Genomic DNA, 24,020 nt, shown 5'->3' on the forward strand with positions numbered 1-24,020 from the left:
CAGACTGTGAGATCGTGACCTGAGCCGCAGTCGGACGCTGAACTGACGAAGCCACCCGGGTGCCCTTCCTTCCTCCCTTCTGTTTGTCGAAATCGTGCTCCTTCTACAGGCCCACTTCAACGGCTCGTTGTGGTGTGAACTTTGAAATTGAATCCATTTCTCCTTCCCCTAAGGTCCCAAAACGTTCTGTTGTGTGTGTCCGGCCTGCGTTACGGTTGATCTGACGTCTGTCGCTTTATCAGATTGGAAACCCCACGAGCGCAGGACTTCCTCCTCTATCCTAGTCCCCTCCCCATAACCTAGCATCCTGCCTGGCGCAAAACAGACATCCGCCACGTCGGAATTAATGGCGTCAGATGCTCCAAACTGTTATGAGGGTTTCTCGAGGAGAACCTCCCCAAAGGTCTGAAGAGCCTTTGCCAACGCCCTGTGTTTTCCCTTCTTATTGGAAGCAGGTGAAATGTATTTGTTCAGTAGGATCCGAGTGCCTGCTCTAGGTCACATATGACAGGGCAGTTGCCTGTTGTTCTTGCTGTTGGGGTAAAATTCACACAGTATAAAGCTAATCTTTCAAAAGCACGCGGTTCAGCGGCTGTCAGTACGGCCCCGGGGCTGTGCTGCCACCACGTCTGTGGTGTGACGTCCCAAAACGTCACCCTGTTTCTATTGTCCCCACGCAAACGGCACCGAGTCCGCTCCCCGGAAGCTGGGCGTGTTGCAACGAGGAAGGGACGGGCTCCGGTGGGGAGAACGTGTAGCTGGACTCACCTTTGTGTTCCTGCCTTCGCGCAGCAATCGTGCTGGCTTGTTTTTCGTGTTTCTGTCCCCGGAATGGGAAGAAACTTTCTTTGCGGTGTTCCGAGAGGGGCACGTGTGAGTTCGAGTGTCACCAGAGGTTCCAAATCCCCCATCCCGAGGGGATACTCCCCAGCCTTGGGCCCAGGGAAGGAAGGCCTGACGGACTCGGGCCCACGGGTGACCCCGAGCTCAGGAGGAGGGATGGCAGCGGGGGGTCGACTGCACCCCACCCTGTCTGCCCCCGTGTGCGTGGAGGAGTCGAGGGGCAGCGAAACCCCTGTGACCTGTCCGTCCTTCGGTGCCCTAAAATTTCCGTCTCACTGTGATGAAACGAATACCGTCACAAGCTGTACCAGGAAATACTCCTCCTCTTTCTTTCTGGAATGTATTCGCTTCACAGAGGAAAGGAAACTGAGGCCGAGAGGAAAGGAATGTGTTCAGGCTCACAGGGGAACGCAGGGCCAGATTTGCAGGCCGCCGTCACCAGGTGGAGGGAGGTCTCCTGGGGATGCTGTCCAGGACGTGGGCCGCCTCTCGCTGCTGTCCACCCCCGCATCCCAGTGCCACCTTCCTCACCCCGCGTGTGCACGTGTAATGGCTCCACAGGGAGCCCTGTGGCTCCCCCCGCCGGGCTGGTCCTCCACACCCATGGCAGCATGGGTCCCCACCCCCATCAGGAAACCCAACACAAACCGGCTCCGGAGAAAAGTCTCTGGCCGACTATGTACAACTTTATTTTATCTTTGTCTATAAAGGCAACATCGACTTCCCCCTTTAAAATCCCTGTTTTAAAAACACACTTTTTGGAAATGCACCCTTTATACAAGTAGAGCATGTAACAAGGTGTGAACTTACAGAAGCATTTGCAACCGGTGACTCGGTGAACAGTTTGCAAGACAGGTTTTTGTTTTGCGAGGGACTGTAGGTCTCTCCCAACTTGATTAAAGTCTTAATTCTGATTAACTAAGTCTGTAAGAACAGAGATTTAACTTAACGGTGTCAAACGATTAACTACATGATTAAAATGACTTGTGAGAAATGACTCAGTGAAATTTTGAGTCGTCCAAAAGTTAAGAAGGAGGCCGGTATTTTAAAAGAGAGGATGACGTTTTTCACAACTTCGTAGATGCTTGACACTCCTCTTTATGCCACATCAGTAACAGCTTTTAGTTGCTTATTCTTGCCTCCCTTGACTGCAGGCACTTCACTGTCATACTTTATTAGCCCTTGTTATTTTTAGTTTTGAAGGCTCTGCTTGTAAACAAGTTAAAAGCCCCCAAATGCCTGTATCTGCACCTATGTATTATGTCAAATGCGGATATCATCTGTTACCACAAACACAAAACGTGCCCATAAGCATATGAAAGTATGTTTGAATTTCCACCACTATGTTTGGATTTTTTAATGCCTTGTATTTCACGTTTGGACATCAGACCTCGCTAATGCCTTTGCACCACATCCTCACACTTGGAATCAGCATCGAAAGTTTGGCTTCCATTCACAAATAATCCTTTAAGGTAAAAGAATCAAGACAGAGGTTCATTACTTCACTATCTGTTTCTGCACACACCCGGCTCCAGGGGATCCACCACCCTTCAGCTGTATCATCAGAAAAACCCCAGGACAGCGTGTCAAAGTTTTCTATATCGTTCCACAAAAGCTAGAAAGTAGTTAAAGGGCCCATTTTTCATAGCAAGAAGGAGCGATAGACTCCACCATTCAGTTCTGCGCGGGTCCCCCTAGAGAGCTCCATCAGTGCAGGTTAGAGGGGAACGAATGGTCCCTCCCGCACAGTGTTCTGTGTAACCTCGTTGAGATGCGGGTCAGAATCCTCCTTCTGCTCACTCAGCCCTGCAGGCAAGCCTAGGGGGGGGGGATGCGGGGGCCCGGGTGTGCTCTCGCCCCCCACACTCGCAGATGGCAAGAGGAGGAGCTGACCCACGTCCGGCAGTGGATGGAAGTCCTCCCGCCACTGGCTCAGGAACTCTTACTATAATACAAGTTTAAGTAAGCTCTTCCTCTGGGAGGCTTCGCTCCGACTCGCGCCTCTTCATTGCTCACAGAGCATCGTGGAGATCGTGGTCCCCGGTGGACTGCGTGTAGGACGAGCTGGGAGTGTCGGGGGAGTAGAGCTGGAGGATCCTGCAGTATTGACAGGGCACAAAGGGGCCCCGGCAGGATTTGAAGAGCTGTACGAGGTACTTGCGGAATTTCTCCCCGAGGAAGAAGTAGATGACAGGGTTGAGGCAGCAGTGAACGAAAGCCAGGGTCTCCGTGGCCTGAATGGCATAGTCCAGGTGCCTCTCAAAGGTGCAATCCTGAAGGACCTCCAGCTCCACCAGGGTCTCCAGGAAGAGCACCACGTTGTAAGGCGCCCAGAAACCCAGGAAGAGGGCCACCACGGCAAAGACCATCCTCACCGCCTTGCTTTTCTTCTCGTTTTTGCAGTGCTGCAGGGTCCTGATGATCATGGAGTAGCAGAACAGCATGGTGCCCAAGGGGATCACCAACCCCAGGATGTTGATCTCCAGGGAGCTCAGCACCTTCCACCTCGTGGAGTTGAGAGAGTGCTTGGTTTTGCAGTAGGTGTGGTTGCGCTCCGTGTAACAGGTGCTGAATAAGAAGCCAGGAAGAGAGGCCAGCACGGCCACGGACCACGTGGCCAAGCTGGTGATGACCCCGTAAGTCAAGGTCCTCGCTCTCAAGGAAAACACCGCGTGCACTATCGCCAGGTATCTGTCGATGCTCATGAGCATGACGAAGAAGATGCCACTGTAAAAGCCCACCAAGTACATCCAGGAAATAATCTTGCAGAGACCCAGTCCAAAAACCCACTGGTCTGCAGCATAGTAGCCCCAGAAAGGGAGGGAGAACACGAAGAGCAGGTCTGAGATGGCGAGGTTGAGCAGGTACACGTCAGTCATGGACTTGAGCCTCTTGTACTTGAACAAGACCAAAACTACCACAGAATTGCCCAGGAGACCGAACAGAAAGACCAAGGAGTAGAGAGGGGGCAGGAAGAGCCCCCCGAACGCCTTGACGCCTTCTTTGGTGCAAGGCTTGGGGATGTTTTCATAGAGATAGTAATTGTGATAGATGCTTTCATCCATGGTGGTGTCTGCTGTGTCCGTGGGGTTCATTTTCAAATCTCCAGGCTCCTCGACGCAGGTCTGAGCCCAACCAGAAGCTAATGAGGGAAGAGCAGACGCAATCTCTGTAGGAACAAAAGCAAATCGAAAAGGTGCTGACTACGGAGCATAGTGCTGAGTATTGTGCCCCGGCTCATGACACCCCCTTCCCAGCCTTCCCAAGTTGAAGGGCTCTGTTCCTCGCAGGGCAGTGCAGCCAAATAAAACAACCCTGCTGTTTGGAGTTAGCAGATTCCAAGTCCTAGCTCTGTCACTCCCCTCCTGCTCCTGGAGGGGGGGGGGGGGGGGGCGGGCTTGAATCCCCACGCTTGTACATGGGGACAGTAAAACCTCCTTCTCAAGGAGGCGTTTTCAAGGATGCATTTCGAAACGATAGTCTGGGGTTACTGAATCATCTGCAGGACCACTGAGATTCCCAACAGCCCCACACCCATAGCCGTCTTAGTGACTTAAAAGCAAAACAAAAAACAGAAAGATTGAAAATCTGTGCATGTTTCCCCTTCACATTAGAACTCCAAAAATTCAGTAATTGCTTAGGTAATCATTGGGCTAGAAGGGTGGCTCGGATTTTATATAAAAATTCCAATTCCTCCTGCAAGCTTGACGTACATTTCAAAGCGTGCTCCCTGGTATTGTGCATTTAATCCCACTCCCCTGCTCCTGCCCGCCCCCCACCGCACTCCCAACAAAGTCGGGTGCTCTAAGCCAAGCAAGTGTACTGAGCCACAGTGCAGGTGCCTCACGAAAGCTTCAGAGAGGTTAAGCGACTTCTGAAGGCCACACAGTTGCATGCAGAGCTCGTTCTTTGGTCCCCAGATCCCAGTGACGTGCCGGCACACCATGTCCGGGGAGGTCAGGAGGGGGCTCTGACTTCTGGTGCTTGCTGGTGTCTCTCATGCAAACACTTGCCCCAGGGCGAAACCCCAGCCACCAACGGCCTCGCGAAATTCCCGAATCTCTAACAGCCTTTACCAGCCCCTGGGAGCCGGTGCAAGTCGGCTCTGGTACGCGCTCCCAGGTCCCACGCCACCCTAGAACGCCATCTCCGATGGGAACGCGCCTGGCCTCCCGGGCCTGGTGGCGAGCTGCTCCCGGGCCAGTCGGACGCTAACGCAGCAGATGCGTGTAGAAGGCCCCGCGAATGCGGGAGCACTCAGGTAATTGCGCCCTACTCAGACGGCAACGCGAGGCCGTCTTTTCGTCAATGCCGCACGCAAAAAATCAGTCCCGCGCACTGAATCCTAGCACAGTGGGAATCAGCCTGACAGATCTCGAGAAGGCACATCACGGCCAGAAATGAAATCTCTCTGCTTCCCCAAACACCCTCCTTTCCTATGCGAATTGGCAGGTGAAGAGGCTGAGACCTTCTTAAAGTTACATGCATGCTCACATGCGGATCAGAGCAATTTAGGGATGACGGGCTTTCTGACTCAAGGCTACTCCTCTTCCTTTTTTTTTTTTTTTTGTAAGGATTTTATTTTTTTTTAAGTCATCTCTACACCCAATGTGGGGCTCAGAACTCCCAACCCTGAGATCAAGAGTCACACGCTCTACGGACTGAGCGAGCCAGGCACCCCCTCTTGCCTCCTTAATGGCCCCCGATATTCCTGATCACAGCCCTTTCACATTGTTCAGTAACTCACATCTACTCCCTACCTTTTTCACCCCTTACCACCACACACCCAGACACTCCAACCATATTTGGTTTCTCAAGAGAGGGATTTGAGTTTACTTCTGCAAACAGATGCAGAGGCATCTGAAGGATCTTGGAGAAAGTGTACGATGAGTATCAATCCTAGTTCAATAAATGACAATCCCGGTCTCTCTCCGCCATTTTACCAGTGAAAACGGAAGGAATAGAAGAGGCTGAGGAGTTGGGAAATTGCCAGGAGAACAAGTAAACACAGCTGGTAGATGTTGGGGATTATTCCGTCAGCCTCATTTGATTTGTTGGTGTTTCTTGACCTGGGAGTCTTGATAGAAGCAAGCAGCAGAAAAAACTGTGTGTTTGATAAAAATTATCTGTGTCTTCTGAGCATGTGGATTCCAGCCAGAGGTGTGCAGGGAGAGAGCCCCGCATATGTAAGTGCCCATCAGGCAAGGGCTTGGGGGGTGTAGATGGGATGTGAGCTCTGAGCTGAGAGCCAGCAGCGAGCCCCAGGATGCCCGGGAAGCCCAAGTTGGAGGCACTGGGTGAGCGGCTGGCCTGCTCTCAGCACTTCCAAAGTCCACACAGCCTTCTAGAAAGCAGTGCGCGGCCTGAGGCCCCAGGAACGGCCCCGTCCCCACTTACCTTGCTTGTCCGACAGTGGTTCTGGGCAAGGTCCGTGAGTCAGTGCCAGGCTTGTGCGAGAAGCTGAGCGCTAAGAAGGATGCCTTTGAAGGCGCGTGGCTTCCTGTGAGTGTCAGCTCTGTCCCTCACCCATCTACACTGAGTTCAAGTGGGGTTGTTTTTTTTTTTTCCTGATAGAAGTGAGAAGCAGAAAGTGAGTGACTCGTAGTCACTTCCCCAAACTGAAAGCTAGGAAGGTTTGCTGTCTGCTAGATCAAAGAGGAAAATGAAGTCAGTTTTCTTTTAAAAGAGAAACGTTACGTTTTTAAAAGTGTAGTCGTTGGATTTTTAATGTAAAGAATTTCCTTGCGTAGAAATGATCTTTATGTTCTGGATCGGTGAGCTGTTTATTTGCCCGTGGTGGGTGTGCGATGGCAAAGCGGCCGTGATGTGCCGATCCTCAAACAGGTGGGATCTGAGGGGGTCGGGGTGGGGGGAGGCCAGATCCATGCAAGAAGGGTCAGCAGAGAAACATGTATCCAGATGCGTGTGTCTCAGAGGGCTTTAGTCAACCCCGCTCAATAGCTTGTGTAGAGTGAGGGCCAACATAGCTTCAAGCCCCCTTTGCAGAAGGAGGACCCCTCCCCAGGCCCCTCCACCTAGAAATCGAGGAGCTTCCACAGTGATCTCGGCAGAGTCCCTCTGGGTTTGTGTAGCAGTCACAGCTGAGGGGCTGACATCAGTCCTAAGTCTTTTGAGTATCATATCCTCAACTTCTGCCAGCTTCCAGTGCTTTCCCTCTGTATGTCTACAGTTGCTTAACCCTTAGGTCTGGCTTAAAAGAGCCACAATGTCAGGGCCCCTGGGTGGCTCAGTCCATTAAGTGACGGACCTCGGCTCAGGTCATGATCTCACAATTCGTGGGGTCGAGCCCCGCGTCGGGCTCTGTGCTGACAGCTCAGAATCTGGAGCCTGGATTCTGTGTCTCCCTCTCTCTCTCTCTACCCCTCCCCCACTCATGCTCTGGGTGGCTCAGTCGGTTAAGTATCCGACTTTGGCTCAGGTCATGATCTCACCGTTTCCAAGTTCGAGCCCCATGTCTGGCTCTGTGCTGACAGAGCCTGGAGCCGCTTTCAGATTCTGTGTCTCCCTCTCTCTCTGCCTTTCCCCCACTTGTGCTCTGTCTGTCTCTCTCAAAAATCAATAAACATTAAAAAAATGTTTTAATTAAAAAAAAGCCACAATGTCATTTTTCCTAAGGAATTTGCATGAATAGGAACTAAAATATTGAGCCAGAACAGTGTTTTATTGCCCTTTCATTATTACCCCTCCTAAAGCGTCTTTTCAGATATTTTTTTCCTAATCATCTCCCCATGAAATTTTAATACCACAGCCCAACTATATATCGTTATGTAGTATGTGCACATCAATGCTTTATATATAAAAAGACTAAGCTTATTTTCATCCCCAAGAACCAATTTTTGCATTCTTGAGGGCAATACTGCCTTTACTAAGAATGCATGAGATAGCCAGTGGTTTCCCAGGGGTTCTTTGCCCCCAGGGCACCTGGCCAGTATCTGGAGACATCTTCTCTGGGGATCGGAGGAGTTTTTCCTGGCTCCTAACAAGAAGAGGCCAGGAACCCTGCTGAAATCCCACACGGCGTAGCACAGCCCTCCACAGCGAAGCTCTCCTGCCCACAATGCCAACAGTGCCGAGGCTGAGAGAGCGGAGCGAGGGCAGCATCCCGGGACCCTGAGAGAGAGCACCGATCCGTGGCCGAATTGGGGAACTCTGGGCTTGAGTTCAGGTGAAACACGGTTCCTTACTGGCGCACTTTTTGGGGGCTTCCCAAGGCCAATCTTGTGAACTCTGGAAGCAGATAGAGAAAAAAAAAAAAAAAAAAAAACAGTCCCTAACCTATTTGATGGGTGAGTCTATGCCCGTTATACAGGGTAACTTATAGAATAAACACAGTTTTGGGTCCCGTCACCCTCTTTCTCTTCAGCGGTTTGCTGGTGGACGCCTTGTGGCAGAGATTACGGGTCTTTGCGAAGACCCTAGTGGGCAAGACCGTCACCCTCAAGGCCGGGCCCAGCGACACCACTGAGAATCAAAAACCGAAGTCCGAGACGAGGAGGGCATCCCGCCTGAGCAGCAGCTTCGGGTTTTTGCGAGCAGATGGCTAGAGGATGGCCTCACCCTCTCAGCCTACAGTAGCCAGGAGGGGGCCACCTTGCACTTGGTGCTTCACCTGTGCGGTGGCATCCCTGCACCTCCCCTCCGCCGGCTGGCCCTGGCCCGGAAATACAACTGGGGCAAGGTGACCCGCCACAGAGGTTCTGTTCACCTGCACCCCCGCGAAGGTCAAAGGAGGGCCCTCCACCGGTCCTTCCTCTGCCGGCAGGGCGGCCTCCTGCCCAGGCCCCAAGGCTCTGGGGCCTCAGGAAAGTTTCCCTTTCATTGACGTGAGCAGCAAAAAGCAAAACAAAACCCATAATTTTAGAAATGCAGAGCCAGAGGAAGCTTCTATCACGGAATCACAGGCCCGGAGGGACAAGTCAGAGAGCCCGGGGCGCAGTGTGTGAATTGCGACAGCCCTGGATGAGCCCATCTGAGCACCCTGCCTCCAGGGTCTGGCCCGGGGGAGGAGCGTTGGGGCGTCAGGGTCCTAGAACGCGTGATGTCTGGAGGTTCACATGGTCGTATGCGGTCACGGGCATCATGGGTCTGCAGAGGCTCCCTTGAAAGCCAGCTGATGCTCCCCGACTGCACCTGCGTGGTGAGCATGCCAGCCCCGAGCGAGGAACGGCAGCTCCCTGTTGGGCTTGGATCCCAGGGCCGCTACTCGGCAGCTACGTGAAGCTCAACCTTCTCATCTGTAAAAAGGGCCGTTACTGCGTGAGGATTGCGAGAGGATTCACGAGCCAATGTTTGTGAGGCACTTCGCACGGCTCCTACTACAGACAGGAACCAGTGGTGAAAATGAGGATAAAAGGCACAGTAACAGCTTTCCCTCATGAGCTGGCTGAGGTTGGCACGTTGCCCGTAGCCACACCTAGGGATCCAGGAGATATTTGGGTCCCGCCTCAGTGGGCCACATTCAGTGTCTGCGTGAGGGTTCGGGCGAAAAGCGGGTTTCAGGTGTGCACGTTGCAGAGGCTGTTGCCCCGAGGGAAGTCAGTCTTCAGGTTTGCAAAGTAATACCACTGCTGTCCTGGAGAAGCACGAAGTAGGTTTCCCCTCCAGAAACGGTTTCAGAACTAAACAGTACCCCCACCCCCAAAAGGAGCACGTTCTCAGGAAAGCCTGTCTCATAGATGGGGAAGCAGGAACCCAGAGAGGGCGCGCGGGACGCTCAGGGCAGCGCGGCCAGGGACAGCGTCAGGGCTGACACCTGTACTCCTGACATTTTCGCGGACACCATCTCCCGCCGGGCCGAATTTCTGAAACCTGACCAGAGAGGCGCAGACCAACAGCACGCGCGCAGGGCAAACCCTCCCGCAGGGCAGGGTGGGGTGCAGGCATCCAAAGAGAAGGAATCGGTGACACGAGACGACGGCGCCCTCTGGTGTACCAAACCTGACTTCAACCCCAGACACAGGAAAGTATACTCCCCAGGCCAGGCACACCATGCCGACCCACAGGAACCAGCTTATCTGACACTGGACTCGGCTCCCAAGGCCTTCGGGAGGAGCTCCGTGGGACTCAGCTGCAGAGCAGTGGCAGTAAAGCATCGAAGATTCGACGTCAGACCTGCTGCACACTTTTAAAACGAGAGAAGGCTACCAGGCAGGGCCCCACGGGGCGCTGCACCCAGGGATGGTAACAGCAAAGCTGGGGCTCTGGGGGGCAGCTTATGTTTGACAAGCAGGGTGAGTTAGTTTTCATGGGTCCTCTGTTGACTGGGTAACTTGGATAATTTGGGATCTTGGGCTGTCCTTAGTTGTCTGGTACCCAGTCCCCCGGTGATGAGGGCGTTCAGTGAACAGTGGCCCCAGAGCAGAGGTGCTGAACAGGGGGTGCCCACTTAGACAGGGGGACTGGTTGGCCTCTAGCCAGGGCCTCAAAACCGGATCAAGACAGCACTTAAACAAACAAGCTGTTTCACAGGGGAGGTCTGAATACACAGACGAAACTTTGGTAAGGAAAGAGAAAATTGCAAACAATTAAATTACAAAGTGATTTTTAAAAAATTTTTATCCTTATTTTTGAGAGGGACCGAGAGAGAGAGAGAGACAGAGCGTAAGCAGGGGAGGGATAGAGAGAGAGGGAGACACAGAATCCGAAGCAGGCTCCAGACTCTGAGCTGTCAGCACAGAGCCTGACACGGGGCTTGAACTCACAAACCATGAGATCACGACCTGAGCTGAAATCAGATGCTTAACCGACTGAGCCACTCAGGCGCCCCAACTACAAAGTGATTTTTAACGAGATAACTAAAAATCCCTGCACATTTGGAAATTAGAAAACACATTTTCATGCAACCTGGAATATATCATAATGGAAAATAGAAAACACTTGTAATTGAACAATAATAAAATATCACTTATCCAAAATTGTGGTAGGCAGCTGAAGCCGTCCCGAGAGGGAAATTTAGTCTTTAAATATTTACACCAGAAGAGAAGAAAGGAAAGGGGCACCTGGGTGGCGCAGTCGGTTAAGCGTCCGACTTCAGCCAGGTCACGATCTCGCGGTCCGTGAGTTCGAGCCCCGCGTCAGGCTCTGGGCTGATGGCTCGGAGCCTGGAGCCTGTTTCCGATTCTGTGTCTCCCTCTCTCTCGGCCCCTCCCCCGTTCATGCTCTGTCTCTCTCTGTCCCAAAAATAAATAAAAACGTTGCAAGAAAAAAAAAATTAAAAAAAAAAAAAAGAAGAGAAGAAAGGATGAAAATTAATGAGAACTGTTCAACTGGAAAAAGAAATAGTAGAAAAAGGAATTGTAGAATAAATTCAAAAATGGTATAAGGAAATAAACAATAAACGTAAGAACAGAAATTAAACAAAATTTGAAAGTAAAATAAAACTCATTACAGTGTTTGAAAACACCAACAAAACTGACAAACCTCTAGGAAGATAGGTAAAGAAAAAAAAGGAAACAATCTTAGAATATAAAGGGAGATATACTGAGATTAGAAGGATAAGAAACATTATGAATGATATTACCACAATGGATTTGAAAACTTAGATAAGATGCATAAATTCCTAGAAAACGTATTTACCAAAATTGGCTCAAAAATAAATGCAAAATCTGACATCTTTTTAAAAATTGAATCAGCACTTTAAATGCTTTAGCACAAAAAAGTAAAAAAAATATTCAAGACAGATGATTTTACAGGCAAATTCTAGCAAACATGCAAGGTACATATAATTCTACTCTTATGTGTCTCCCCTCGTCCCCCGGAATTACAAAAATAAGACTACTCCTTATTTTATGAAGTTAGCATAACCAAACTGTATGAAAAAATAAAACTACTCAGTTTCACTCATGAATATACTGATGCAAATATCCTATATAAAATACTGACAAACCAAATACACTAAAGTTGAAAAAGTACATAATGGCCAATTTAGTTCATTTCAGAAATGCAAAGTTGGTTTGATAGTATAATCTATTAATGTAACTCACCACATTAACAGAATAAAAGAGAAAAGCGCTGACACAGAGCATTGAACGAGAATAATATTCACGATTTGAAACACACACACACAAGCACTAGGACATTAAGAACAAAAGGGAACTTCTTTAAATTGATAAAGGTAGTAATTTATAAATTGTAAATAGCAAAAGCCATTCCTTTTAAATTTTTTTTAAGTTTTTAAACTTATTTTGAGAGAGAGAGAGAGCATGAGCAGGGAAGGGGCAGAGAGAGAGAGGGGAGAGAAGAATCCCAAACAGGCTCCCAGCTGTCAGCACAGAGCCCGACGTGGGGCTCAATCCCACGAACTGCGAGATCATGACCTGAGCCAAAGCCAACAGTCGGATGTTCCACCGACTGCGCCACCCACGCGTCCCAAAGCCATTCCTTTTAAAATCAGGACCATGACTAGAGTGCCCACCAGCACCAGTTCTCTCAGAGCTGGTAGAAAAGGACAAGATTTTAAAATAAAAGATAGAATGATGGGGCGCCTGGGGGGCTCAGTCGGTTGAATGACAGACTCTTGGTCTGGGCTCAGGTCATGATCTCGCAGTTCGTGGGTCCGAGCCCCGTGTCGGACTCTGTGCTGACGGCTCAGTCTGAAGCCTGCTTCGGATTCTGTGTCTCCTTTTCTCTCTGTTCCTCCTCTGCTCACGCTCTCTCTCTCTCAAAAATAAGTAAAGATTAAAATTTTTTTTTTAATAAATAAAAGAATGAATTCAACAAACTTGCAGGATACAAAATCAATATACAAAAAACCAGTTGCATTTCTATACACTAACAATGAACAATCTGAAAAAAAGTTAAGAAAACAATTCCATTTACAATAATATTCAAAAGAATAAAATACCTGGAATAAACTTAATCAAGGAGGTGAAAGACTTGGACACTGAAAACTGTAAAGCACTGCTGAAAGAAATTAAAGACGACACAGGTAAACGGAAACTCACCCCATGTTCATGGATTAGAAGACTTAATAATAAGACGTCAAACTACCCAAATCAACCTACAAGGTTAAGGCTATCCCTATCAAAACCCCAAAAGTGTTTTTTGCAGAAAGAGAAAAATCCATCCTAAAATTCATATGGAATCTGAAGGGACCCTGAAATGGTCAAACAACCTTGAAAAAGAAGAACGAAGTTGGAGTTCTCACACTTCCTGATTTAAAAACTTACTATAGGGGCGCCTGGGTGGCTCAGTCGGTTAAGCATCCGACTTCAGCTCAGGTCACGATCTCGCGGTCCGCGAGTTCGAGCCCCGCGTCAGGCTCTGGGCTGATGGCTCAGAGCCTGGAGCCTGCTTCTGATTCTGTGTCTCCCTCTCTCTCGGCCCCTCCCCCGTTCATGCTCTGTCTCTCTCTGTCTCAAAAATAAACATTAAAAAAAAAAAAAAAAAAAACTTACTATAAAGCTACAGTAATTGGGGCACCTGGGTGGCTCAGCTGGTTGAATGACAGACTCTTGGTCTGGGCTCAGGTCATTATCTCATGGTTTCTGGGTTTGAGCCCCCCACCCCCTGTCGAGATCCACCCTGACAGCGTGGAGCCTGCTTGGGATTCTCTCTCTCCCTCCATCTCTGCTCCTCTCCCTGATCCCTGATCGTGCTGTCTCTCTCAAAATAAACAAACACTTTCTAAACAGATGCAAATAATGTCATACTCCCCAGAAACCCTATATGTGAAACCCCATGTGTGACATCAGCCACCCTCACCTGCAAAACCCTAACATAACAATGTAACTAGAGAAACTAACAACGGGTTAAAGCCCAGAGGAGAGCGGTCTTCTTCAAATGCCTGAAGAGCCACTCCATCATCCAAGGTTACAATTCTTCAGGGCACATTCTCTGCATCACCTTCTACCCCACCCACCCAACACATACACAAACCACCAAATCCTGTCTCTGGAATAACCAATTATCTTCTTTCTACCTTTTTTTAATTTATTTTTGAAAGAGGGTGAGTGAGTGCACGTGAGGCGGGGAAGCACACAGAGACAGGGAGAGAGAGAAAATCACAAGTAGGCTCCACACTATCAGCACAGAGCCCAACACAAGGCTTGAACTCATGAACCTCGAGATCATGACCTGAGTCGAAGTCGGATGCTCAGCCGAGCCACCCAGGTGCCCCTTTCTACCTTTCGGTCAGTCCTGGCTGAGCTTCTTCCTCCCGAGCTCAATGTTCTATCCCTTCTTTGCTACACACAATTGAGGACACACAATTGAGAAGTATAAACAATGTTAATGCCCCAATTTTATACACGAGGGGGATGATAAGTGAAAGAGAGTAACAGACACACAGTTACTACAGCCTTGGGGAGGCTGACATGAAGAGTCACCTTGAGGAGGGAATGAGAAAAAAAACATCCTATTCCTGCTGTCCCGACAATCCTCGGGTGGGACCCGGGAATCAGGAGGTGGCCGTGGAGACTAGGAAACAGGTTGCTGAGGGCACCGTGCTCTGTTGCTGCCATCTTTTTTGGTCCAGGGGAAAAAGGAGAAAACTTGTCAGAAAATAATGGCATCACGACGACCCCGATAGTGGGGCTTGAACTGCAAAACCCAGGCCTTTCAACAGGGAAAAATGAGACTGTTGAGAAGCAGTGGGAGAAACCCTGGGCCATATTCCTTCAGGGTCCCTCCCTCCTCACTGTTCCCGGATGTCAAACACGGTCTCCCCCATCCCTCAGGAACAAAACCCTTTCCTCGCTCTCACCCAGCGTCCTCCAGCCCTGCCATTTCCCTGACACTCCCGCACCAACACGCAGTCCCAGAATCTGCTTAACTATGAGCACCGCGGGGCTACGGTAGCGGTTGGGATGTATTACGCCTCCCTGAGTGCCAGAGTCAATGTGGAGAATGAACAATGTGGGATGAAACACCAATGTCTGAGCATTCACCTCGTATCCATGTTGCCACTGTGGTTCTCTTGTGCCAGGAGATCTGAGAACATTCCGAGACAAAGAAGTGAAACCTAATATAAAACAAAGTGCATTTTTAATCAAAAAGCATTTTTCAGGGGCGCCTGAGTGGCTCGGTCGGTTAAGCTTCTGACTCCTGACTTCAGCTCAGGTTCATCTCACGGTTCATGAGTTCGAGCCCTGAGTCGGGCTCTGCTGACAGTGCCAAGCCTACTTGGGACTCTCTGTCTCTCCCTCTCTCTCTGGCCCTCCCCTGCCTCTCTCTCTCAAAATAAATAAATTACTTAAAAAAATACATTTAAAAACCATTTTTCATACATTATTAATGGTACTTCAAAACATTATGTAGAGGCATGGCTGGATGGCAGTCAGTAGACTCTTGATCTGGGGTTTGCGAGTTCGATCTACATTGGATGTAGAGATCACTTAAAAAAATTAAAATATTTGAAAAAAAGTTATGTAGAAAATAGTAACTTTTGCTTTTTTCTGAAAATATTTAAATTTTAATAACAAAATGATAGTGAAGTTACTGTCAAGCAAAGATGCATGTTTGTGTGTGTGTGCATGTGTGTTAGCTTATATGTGTGTGTGCGTGACTGAATACATATACTTTTGGGCACAAAAATGATTACACAATGGCCTGAACTAATAATAAGCAAATACAATGAGAGCTATCCATGGTACAACAGTATGTCTTGATCAAGAAAGCTCTGCTCCTTCATACCTTTTTGAAACTGGGCTCATTTCACTTTATGAGACACACACACATCATCAGCAGTTTTTTTTTTTAATATGAAATTTATTGTCAAATTGGTTTCCATACAACACCCAGTGCTCATCCCAACAGGTGCCCTCTTCAATGCCCATCACCCACCCTCCCCTCCCTCCCACCCCCCATCAACCCTCAGTTTATTCTCAGTTTTTAAGAGTCTCTTATGGTTTGGCTCTCTCCCTCTCTCTCTTTTTTTTTTTTTTCCTTTTCTTTCCCCTCCCCCATGGTCTTCTGTTAAGTTTCTCAGGATCCACAGAAGAGTGAAAACATGGTATCTGTCTTTTTCCGTATGGCTTATTTCACTTAGCATCACACTCTCCAGTTCCATCCACGTTGCTACAAAAGGCCATATTTCATTCTTTCTCATTGCCACGTAGTACTCCATTGTGTATATAAACCACAATTTCTTTATCGATTCATCAGTGGATGGACATTTAGGCTCTTTCCATAATTTGGCGTTTGTTGAAAGTGCTGCTATAAACATTGGGGTACAAGTGCCCCTATGCATCAGTACTCCTGTCTCCCTTGGGTAAATTCCTAGCAGTACCACCATTAGCAGTTCTAAGATGTATTTGAATATCTTGGTTTATTTAAGGAGAAAATGAAAAGGTTCTGTAATCAATAACTGAGTGCTGGAAAAGAATCACTCCTGCATATAATCGAGAAGTGGAACTGGTTGCTCAAGCTACATTAAACAGTCAAGTTTATCAGTGCCAGTCAAGCTACATTAAACATATTTTAACATACAAAACTGATTTTAGAATCATGAAACAAAGAAATGGATTTTCCACTTTGAGTATAACATCATTTGTTCATGAGCAAAATCTGCTCAACAACTAATTTTGCAAGTAAAGGAATAACCATATTAGAGTTATACTATTAAAACTCGCCTATCTAATATGCTTGTTTTAAAATGCTTCTTTCCTCTAAGAGTTTCTGTTTGATGCTTCTATTGGCTCTAGAGATGACTGTCGCTCCAAACTGTCACATCTTCATCTGCATACTAGGGCCTCTTATGGGTCATGTGCTATGAAGTAATGTAACCAGTTTTCAGTTCAATCTTATTTTCTACCTAACATTTAGATTCAGAAGTTCAAAATGAGTTTGGGCGATCCAAAGGATATTACCATTCTTAGATATGTGGGAAATTTACCTATGAAAATATATTCCTTCTCAGGAAATTGAGAGTTAAGTTTCAAAATTCTTACATATGAGAGTGCTCAAGATAATCACCAACAATATCATGCCCACACAGCTTATGGTTTAGCAGTGATGGTTTATTATGACAGAGCTTGGAATATTTGGGGAGAAAATCTTACTGTAAGCTAAAACCTAGAAAAATTCACATAATTAGTTTTATGATAAAGGTATTACCCCAGTTGCCACATCATATGGCAGATCTTTATAACCGCTATTGCCCCCAAGCTAAAATGTAATGCTTCATTTCGGCAGTTATTTTAAGGGCCACAGCCTAATTGATTATATGCATATATAGCCTTGTCATCACGGAGTTCAGAATTAAAAAGTTAAAACCAGATATAGTATACTCCTCTAAAATAAATTGGGGGCACTTGGGTGGCTCAGTCGGTCGAGCACCAGACTTTGGCTCAGGTCATGACCTCATGGTTCCCAAATTCAAACCCCACATCATGCTCTCTGCTGCCAGTGCAGAGCCTGTATGGGATCCTCTGTCCCCCACCACCACCCCCGCCTCTCTGCCTCTCCCCTGCTCACGCTCTCTCTTTCAAAAATAAACATTTAGAAAACAAAACTAAAAAAAAATAAATAAGCTGAAAGGCACCTGGGTAGCTCAACTGGTTAAGTGTCTGACTCTTGATTTTGGCTCAGGTCATCATCTCACAGTTGTGAGATTAAGCCCCACGTTGGGTTCTGCGCTGAGTGCTGAGCACAGAGCCTGCTCGGGATTCTCTCTCTGTCCCTTCCCCCTTGTGATCTCTCTTTCTCTCTCTCAAAATAAATAAATAAACATTAAAAAAAAATAAACTGAAAGTCATATATGAAAACTAAATAAAATATTGATATTGGGTTGGGCCAATATCTAAGATTCTTTCAAGGAATCCAGTATTTTTGTAATACTACTAAGTTAAAAAATTTTACCTATTCTCTATCCAAAAAGTGTACATTGAGGGGGTGCCTGGATGGCTCAGTCAGTTAAGTTTCCAGCTCTTGATATTGGCTCAGGTCATGATCTCACTGTCATGAGATTGAGCCCTGCATTAGGCTCTGTGTGCTGGGCATGGAGTCTGCCTGGGATTCTCTCTCTCCCTCTCTCTCTCTGCCCCTCCCCTGCTTATTCTCTCTCCCTCTCTCAAAATAAACATTTAAAAATAAAAAAATGAAAAAGTGTACAGTGAGGGGCACCTGGCTGGCTCAGTCAGTGCAGCATGTGACTCAATGTCAGGGTTGTGAGTTCGAGTCCCATGCTGGGTGTAGAGATTACTTTAAAATAAAATATTTAAAAATAACTTTTTTAATGTTTATTTTTGAGAGAAAGAGAGCGTGTGCAGGGGAGAGGCAGAGGGAGCGAGGCGGGCGGGGGAGGGGGGCAGTGGTGGACAGAGGATCCAAAGCAGGCTCTGCACTGACAGCTGAGAGCCTGATGTGGGGCTTGAACTCATGAACCACAAGACCATGACCTGAGCTGAAGTTGAATGTGTCACTGAATGAGCCATGCAGGTGTCCCTAAAAAAAATTTTTTTTTTTTTTTAATTTTTTTTTTTTTCAACGTTTATTTATTTTTGGGACAGAGAGAGACAGAGCATGAACGGGGGAGGGGCAGAGAGAGAAGGAGACACAGAATCGGAAACAGGCTCCAGGCTCTGAGCCATCAGCCCAGAGCCTGACGCGGGGCTCGAACTCACGGACCGGGAGATCGTGACCTGGCTGAAGTCGGACGCTTAACCGACTGCGCCACCCAGGCGCCCCTAAAAAAATTTTTTTTAATTTGTTTTAATGGTTATTTAGTTTTGAGAGAGAGAGAGGGCAAGAGAGAGTGGGGGAGGGGCAGAGAGAGAGAGGGAGACACAGAATCTGAAGGAGGTTCCAGGCTCCGCGCTGTCAGCACAGAGCCCAACTCGGGGCTTGAGCTCACGAACTGTGAGATCATGACCTGAGCTGAAGTCAGAGGCTTAACTGACTAAGCCACCCAGGCGTCCCTAAAACAAATTTTTTTTTTAATGTGTACAGTGAACTATCACAGATGTGATGACGATGCCAGTGGTCTTCCCTGCCAATGCTTTTTTATACCACTAGTGCAAATGTCAACAGAGTAAAAAAGACAAATAACGTTTTTATATTATTACAAAAATAGTTTTGGACTTCCAGAACATCTCTGGTTCCCCCAGATTTCCACATTGCACACTTTGAAAACTGTAGTATTAGGGTAATGAATTGTGTCAAAAGGTAATACAGGGTATAGTGCGGCATCTTCAAATTAATCCTGGCCACGATTTACAACATTGTAAGTAATCACATGTAATCTTGGGTTAGGCGAAGGCTTCTCAGATATATCACAAAAGCACAAGCAAGAAAAAATAGGTAAATTGGATTTCATAAAAATTAAAACTTTTGTGCTTCAAAGGATACCATCATGAAAGTAAAGAAAGCCCACAGAATGGAAAAAAAATTGCAATTCATATATTTGATATGGGACTTGTATCCAGAATACAGAAATGCTTATGACTCACTAAGAAGACAAGTAACCAAATTTGAAATGAAGAAAGGAGCTAATGCACATTTCTCCAAATAAGAGATGCAAATAGCTAATAAGCATATGAAAAGATGTTCAACATCATTAGCCATTAGAGAATGTAAATCAAAACTGCAATGATTTACAACTTCACATCCACTGGGTTAGTTATAAACAAAAAGACAAATAGTAAGAAGTGTTGGCAAAGATGTGAAGAAATTGGAACCTTCATTATATTGCTAGTGGGAAGGTACAATGGTGCAGCCACTTTGGAAAACAGTTTGGCAACTCCCCAAACAAAAAGAGTTACCATACAATCCAGCAATTCCACTCCTAGGTATACAGCCAAGAAAAAGAAAATCGTATCCACACAAAAATGTGTTCGTGAAAGTTCATAGAAGCATTATTCATGGGCGCCTGGCTGACTCAGTCGGTAGAGCATCTGACACTTGATCTCAGGGTTTTGAGTTCAAGCCCCACACTGGGTGTGGAGCCAGGGAAGGAGGGAAGCCAGGAAGGGAGGGAGGGAGGGAGGGAGGGAGGAAGATCATTCATCATAGCCAAAAAGGTGTAAACAATCTAAAAGTCCATGAAATGATGACTAGATTAAAATGTAGTATATCTACACAATGGAATATTATTCAGCTAATAGGAATAAAATACTAGTACAAATTATGTCATGGATGAGCTTTTAAAACATTATGATAAGAGAAAAAAGCCAGTCACAAAAGACCAGACATTCCATTTATAGGAGATGTCTACGACAAAACCTATAAAGGCAGAAAGATTAATGGTTGTATATAGGCTTGAGGCAGAAAAGAATGAGAATGGTGAGCAACTGCTAATGGATATGGGGTTTCTTTTGGGGGTGATGAGAATGTTCTAGAATTGTGATGATGGTTACACAACTCCGAATATTCAAGAAACCACAGAACTGTGTACACTTTAAAAAGGTGAATTTTATAGTATGTGAATTGTATCTAAATGAAACTTAAATATAGGGGCGCCCTGGGTGGCTCAGTCGGTTGAGTGTCCGACTTTGGCTCAGGTCATGATCTGGCCGTCAGTGAGTTGAAGCCCCACATCGGGCTCTGTGCTGACAGCTCAGAGCCTGGAGCCTGCTTTGGACCCTGTGTCTCCCTCTCTCTTTGCCCCTCCTTTTTTCACGCTCTGTTCTGTCTCTCAAAATGAATAAACGCTAAAAAAAATTTTTTTAATAAATGAAACTTAAATATATACAAAAGTCAGCACCCTTATTATGACTTTAAGACACAACACGATCTACCCTTAATATTCCAGCCTCATTTCCTACTATCTCCCCCTTTCTCTCTCCAAACTAGCCTTCGCCTCAAAGATGCCAAGCATGTTCCTATCTCAGGTCTTTTGCATTTGGTGTTTCCTGCTTCAAATATTCTTCTTTCATATTTGTATAATAAAATGTTCATTCCCTTCAAGTTTTTATCAAAAAATTACTTTCCCGATGAGACCTTCCATTGTTAAATTTCAACCCCCTCTTATATAAGATTCTATCAATCTCTGCTCTGATTTTTTCTCCTTGACATTTCTTAATATTTCAAATACTAAATATTCTATTTTCCTACTTATTTTGCATCTCATACTTTAAAAAAAAAACTTTTTATGTTTATTTATTTTTGAGAGAGAGATAGTGTGAATGGGGGAGAGACACAGAGAAAGGGAGACACAGAATCCCAAGCAGGCTCCAGGCTCTGACAGCCGAGAGCTTGAACCCACGAACTGAGAGACTGTGACCTGAGCCAAAGTCAGACGAGTCAGACTGAGTCACCCAGGCACCCACGTCTCATAGTTTTTTGGTTTTTTTTAAGTTTTTATTTATTAATGTAGAGAGAGAGAGTGCATGTGTGCACAAGCAGGGTGGGGGGCAAAGAGAGAAAGAGAATCCCAAGCAGGCTTCACACTATCAGCATGGAGCCCCATGAGGGGTTCGAACTTATGGACCATGAGATCATGACCTGAGCTGAAATCAAGAATCAGGCGCTTAACCGACTGAGCCACCCAGGCATCCTGTCTCACACTCTTGAATATAAGCTAAATGAGCACAAAAATTTTTGCCTGATTGTTAAATACCATACATCGAGCACATAGAATAGCATCATACATACAGAACCTCAAACTTGTATGTTGAGTGCACATCTTTACCATATAAATGGTTTATATATAAAGGTATTAGGAAAACACTAAGACTTCAATATTGGGCAAAGTGAAAAAAGAGATAACTCACAGAAAAGGAAATGCAATTAGTAATAAATGATTAGTAATAAATCACGATAGAATAATTTCAATATTATATCCAGTGGACAAAGTAAAAAGTGGTGGCCTATCATTTTAGCTTACCATATTCACTATATTTTAAATGATAATAAAATCATGCTAATGCTATGTATCAAATGTCCTAAAATGATCCAGTAATCCCATTTCCAGGTATCTTTTCTTAGAAAACAATCCAAAGAGAAACAATTTTATGTGTTTACATGCTCACTGTAGTTTGACGTGGAATGCTAGAACAGTGAAATTCTAACAGTAGTGAAACACTTAAACTGAGGAACAACTGTATTCAGTGATTAAAATTATGTTTCTGGGGCACCTGGCTGGTTCAGTGGTAGAGCACACATCTCCGTCTTGGGGTTGTAAATTCGAGCCCCATGCTGAGTGCAAAGATTAGTCAAAACTAAAAAATCTTTTACAAAATTATGTTTCTGAAGATTATGTGGTAGTAAATGAAAACGTTCATGTATGTAATGAAACAAAGCACACCATAAAGCTGTACTTGGTGATCACACTATATAATTAAACGCTAGCGACTTGATGGAATATCACAGAGCCACAAAGAAGTCGTGATATTGCTACAGGGCAATTTGCTAATTTAAAACGTGCCTATGCTTTCAAATATAAATTTCTTCCCAGAAATCCAAGGGGTGACCAATTCTCCTACCTAAAGACTTCATTTTTGTTCACTGATTCAACACCTTATACTGAGCATCTTCTATGTGATTGGCAGTGTGCTGGGCAATGGGATTTAAAGAGGACTATCATCTCAGGATGAGAGTTCAGACGTTAGTGGGGGCGATAAAGAGACGGTGAAATAATACGGTATTCGAAACAGAGGCAGATAGAATCTTGTTCTACAAGAGGAGCTGTTTGTTGGAAGGAACAAAGGCTTCTGAGACCAGCTGCTGTCTGCTGGCTATATGTGCCCGATAAAGAGTGCATAAATAAAGACTTTCGCAAGGAAAAGACAACGGTGAGGCCAGAGGCAAGGAGTGGAGGGAGGCCAGACATCGTCGGGAGACGGTAAAGAGCTTCATGCGGCGGCAGGTACCCACGGCGACCGAGAGGCTGAAGTCATCACTGGCCATCAGTATCCTTTTCGGAAATGGAAAGTCCTAATCCAGCCAGGAGATGAAGACCACGGACAAAACCAGAATTCTGGCGGATGAACTACCGAATGCTTGCTTGGCGGCAAACGCCCTACTGGGCGCACATCTGCCGCCTGCTCCGATGCTCACAATGGCTCCGTGAGATGGGTTGTCTCACCGTCTCCCAGACGTTGGCAGAGACACCAAGATACAAGCATAACGGCAGCCGCGGCAACATCACGAAGCTGGTAAGTGACGGGAGGTGGACGCCCAGGGCCGGAGCTCTGAACTCTCTCTTGCTCACACGCGCTCTGGCCAAGAGGAGTCAGCCCGGCTTAGGGCTCTAGCTGGTGGTCAACTCCCGGCTCCTTGCTGTCCTTTGAGCTCCTGACGGTGTTCTGCTGCCTCCAAGGTCGGTCGGCCTTTTCCTCCAAGAATGCTGCTTCCTGGAGCTGAACCCGAACAACTCTTCCAATCAAGGGAGGGCAGGAGACCCCAGCCAGTCGTCTCTTCGCACCCAGGGGGCCATACATCGGCCAACACAGTTTTTCTCACACTCTGAAGAACTAAATAGGCATTATTTTCTAATTATGAACAAACGCGTCAGTGTTTAGTCAAGAAGAGGCCAACGTGGGGCGCCAGGGTGGCTCAGTCAGCTGAGCCACCGACTTGGGCTCAGGTCGTGATCTCAGGGTTGTGGGGTTCGAGCCCCACGTGGAGCTTTGCGCTGTGAGCACAGAGCCTGCTTTGGATTCTGTCTCCATCTCTCTCTGCGCAACCCTTCCTCCCGGCCCCCCGCCAGCTCGCTCTCTCTCAAAAATAAACATTTAAAAAACATTTTTTAAGGAAAAAAAAAAAAAAAAGACTAAAGTATTCATCGAAGGGCAAATCCAACCACTGCAAAGGGGATCGATGGCTGATTATTGATCTTAGTCCTCCCAGCCCCGTCCATAAACCCCCGGCGCCACGTGAAACCTGGGCCCCAACAGCCTCGTCCCCACCCCTCGGCCCGCCCCCAGCTACCGTCAGACACTCACCGGTCGGGGGACGGCTAAGGATCACGGGTCAGGGGATGTCTAGGTCCCGAGGCGGACTGGGGGGCCCGGGGAGAGAGGAGGCCGGGTCGCTCAGCGGCGGGCCCCCAGCAGGGCTGTTCTCCCGCCTTCCAGCGCTCCAAGGCCGGTGAGAGCCGCTGCCCAGGGCCTGCCCCTCCCCGAATCCCGGGGACTCGTCACCCGCCGCTCCCCAGCCCAGTTGCCCGTCAGTAACCCAACGAGCCCGAAAGAGAACATGGCGGCGGCGGGCGGTTAACGGGCCGCGCGGGCTCTCAGGTCGCAGGGAAGAGCGCGGCTGGGCACGTGCTCAGCACAGCC

At 47.2% G+C, this 24,020-nt stretch overlaps 2 protein-coding genes across 6 annotated transcripts in view; one reads left to right on the forward strand and one right to left on the reverse strand.

Annotated features, from left to right (window-relative positions):
- GLB1 (galactosidase beta 1) overlaps window positions 1–5,436 on the forward strand; it is a 120,039-nt gene extending 114,603 nt beyond the window's left edge. For all 5 annotated transcript variants that reach the window (XR_007155820.1, XR_007155822.1, XR_007155819.1 and 2 more), the window contains one exon: window positions 3,247–5,436. The gene's annotated coding sequence lies outside the window, so the exon portion shown is untranslated. The remainder of the gene's footprint in view (window positions 1–3,246) is intronic.
- CCR4 (C-C motif chemokine receptor 4) lies at window positions 1,510–23,953 on the reverse strand. Its single transcript, XM_047876066.1, has 4 exons — window positions 23,685–23,953; window positions 14,751–14,824; window positions 14,190–14,324; window positions 1,510–4,012 (listed from the first exon to the last, which is right to left on the reverse strand). The coding sequence occupies exons 3-4, from the start codon at window positions 14,215–14,217 to the stop codon at window positions 2,856–2,858; spliced, it is 1,185 nt and encodes a 394-aa protein (XP_047732022.1). The 5' UTR covers window positions 14,218–14,324; window positions 14,751–14,824; window positions 23,685–23,953; the 3' UTR covers window positions 1,510–2,855.
- Between the last annotated feature and the right edge of the window lie 67 nt (window positions 23,954–24,020).

Source organism: Prionailurus viverrinus, chromosome C2, assembly GCF_022837055.1.
Source record: "Prionailurus viverrinus isolate Anna chromosome C2, UM_Priviv_1.0, whole genome shotgun sequence".
Classification (NCBI taxonomy): Eukaryota; Metazoa; Chordata; class Mammalia; order Carnivora; family Felidae; genus Prionailurus; species Prionailurus viverrinus.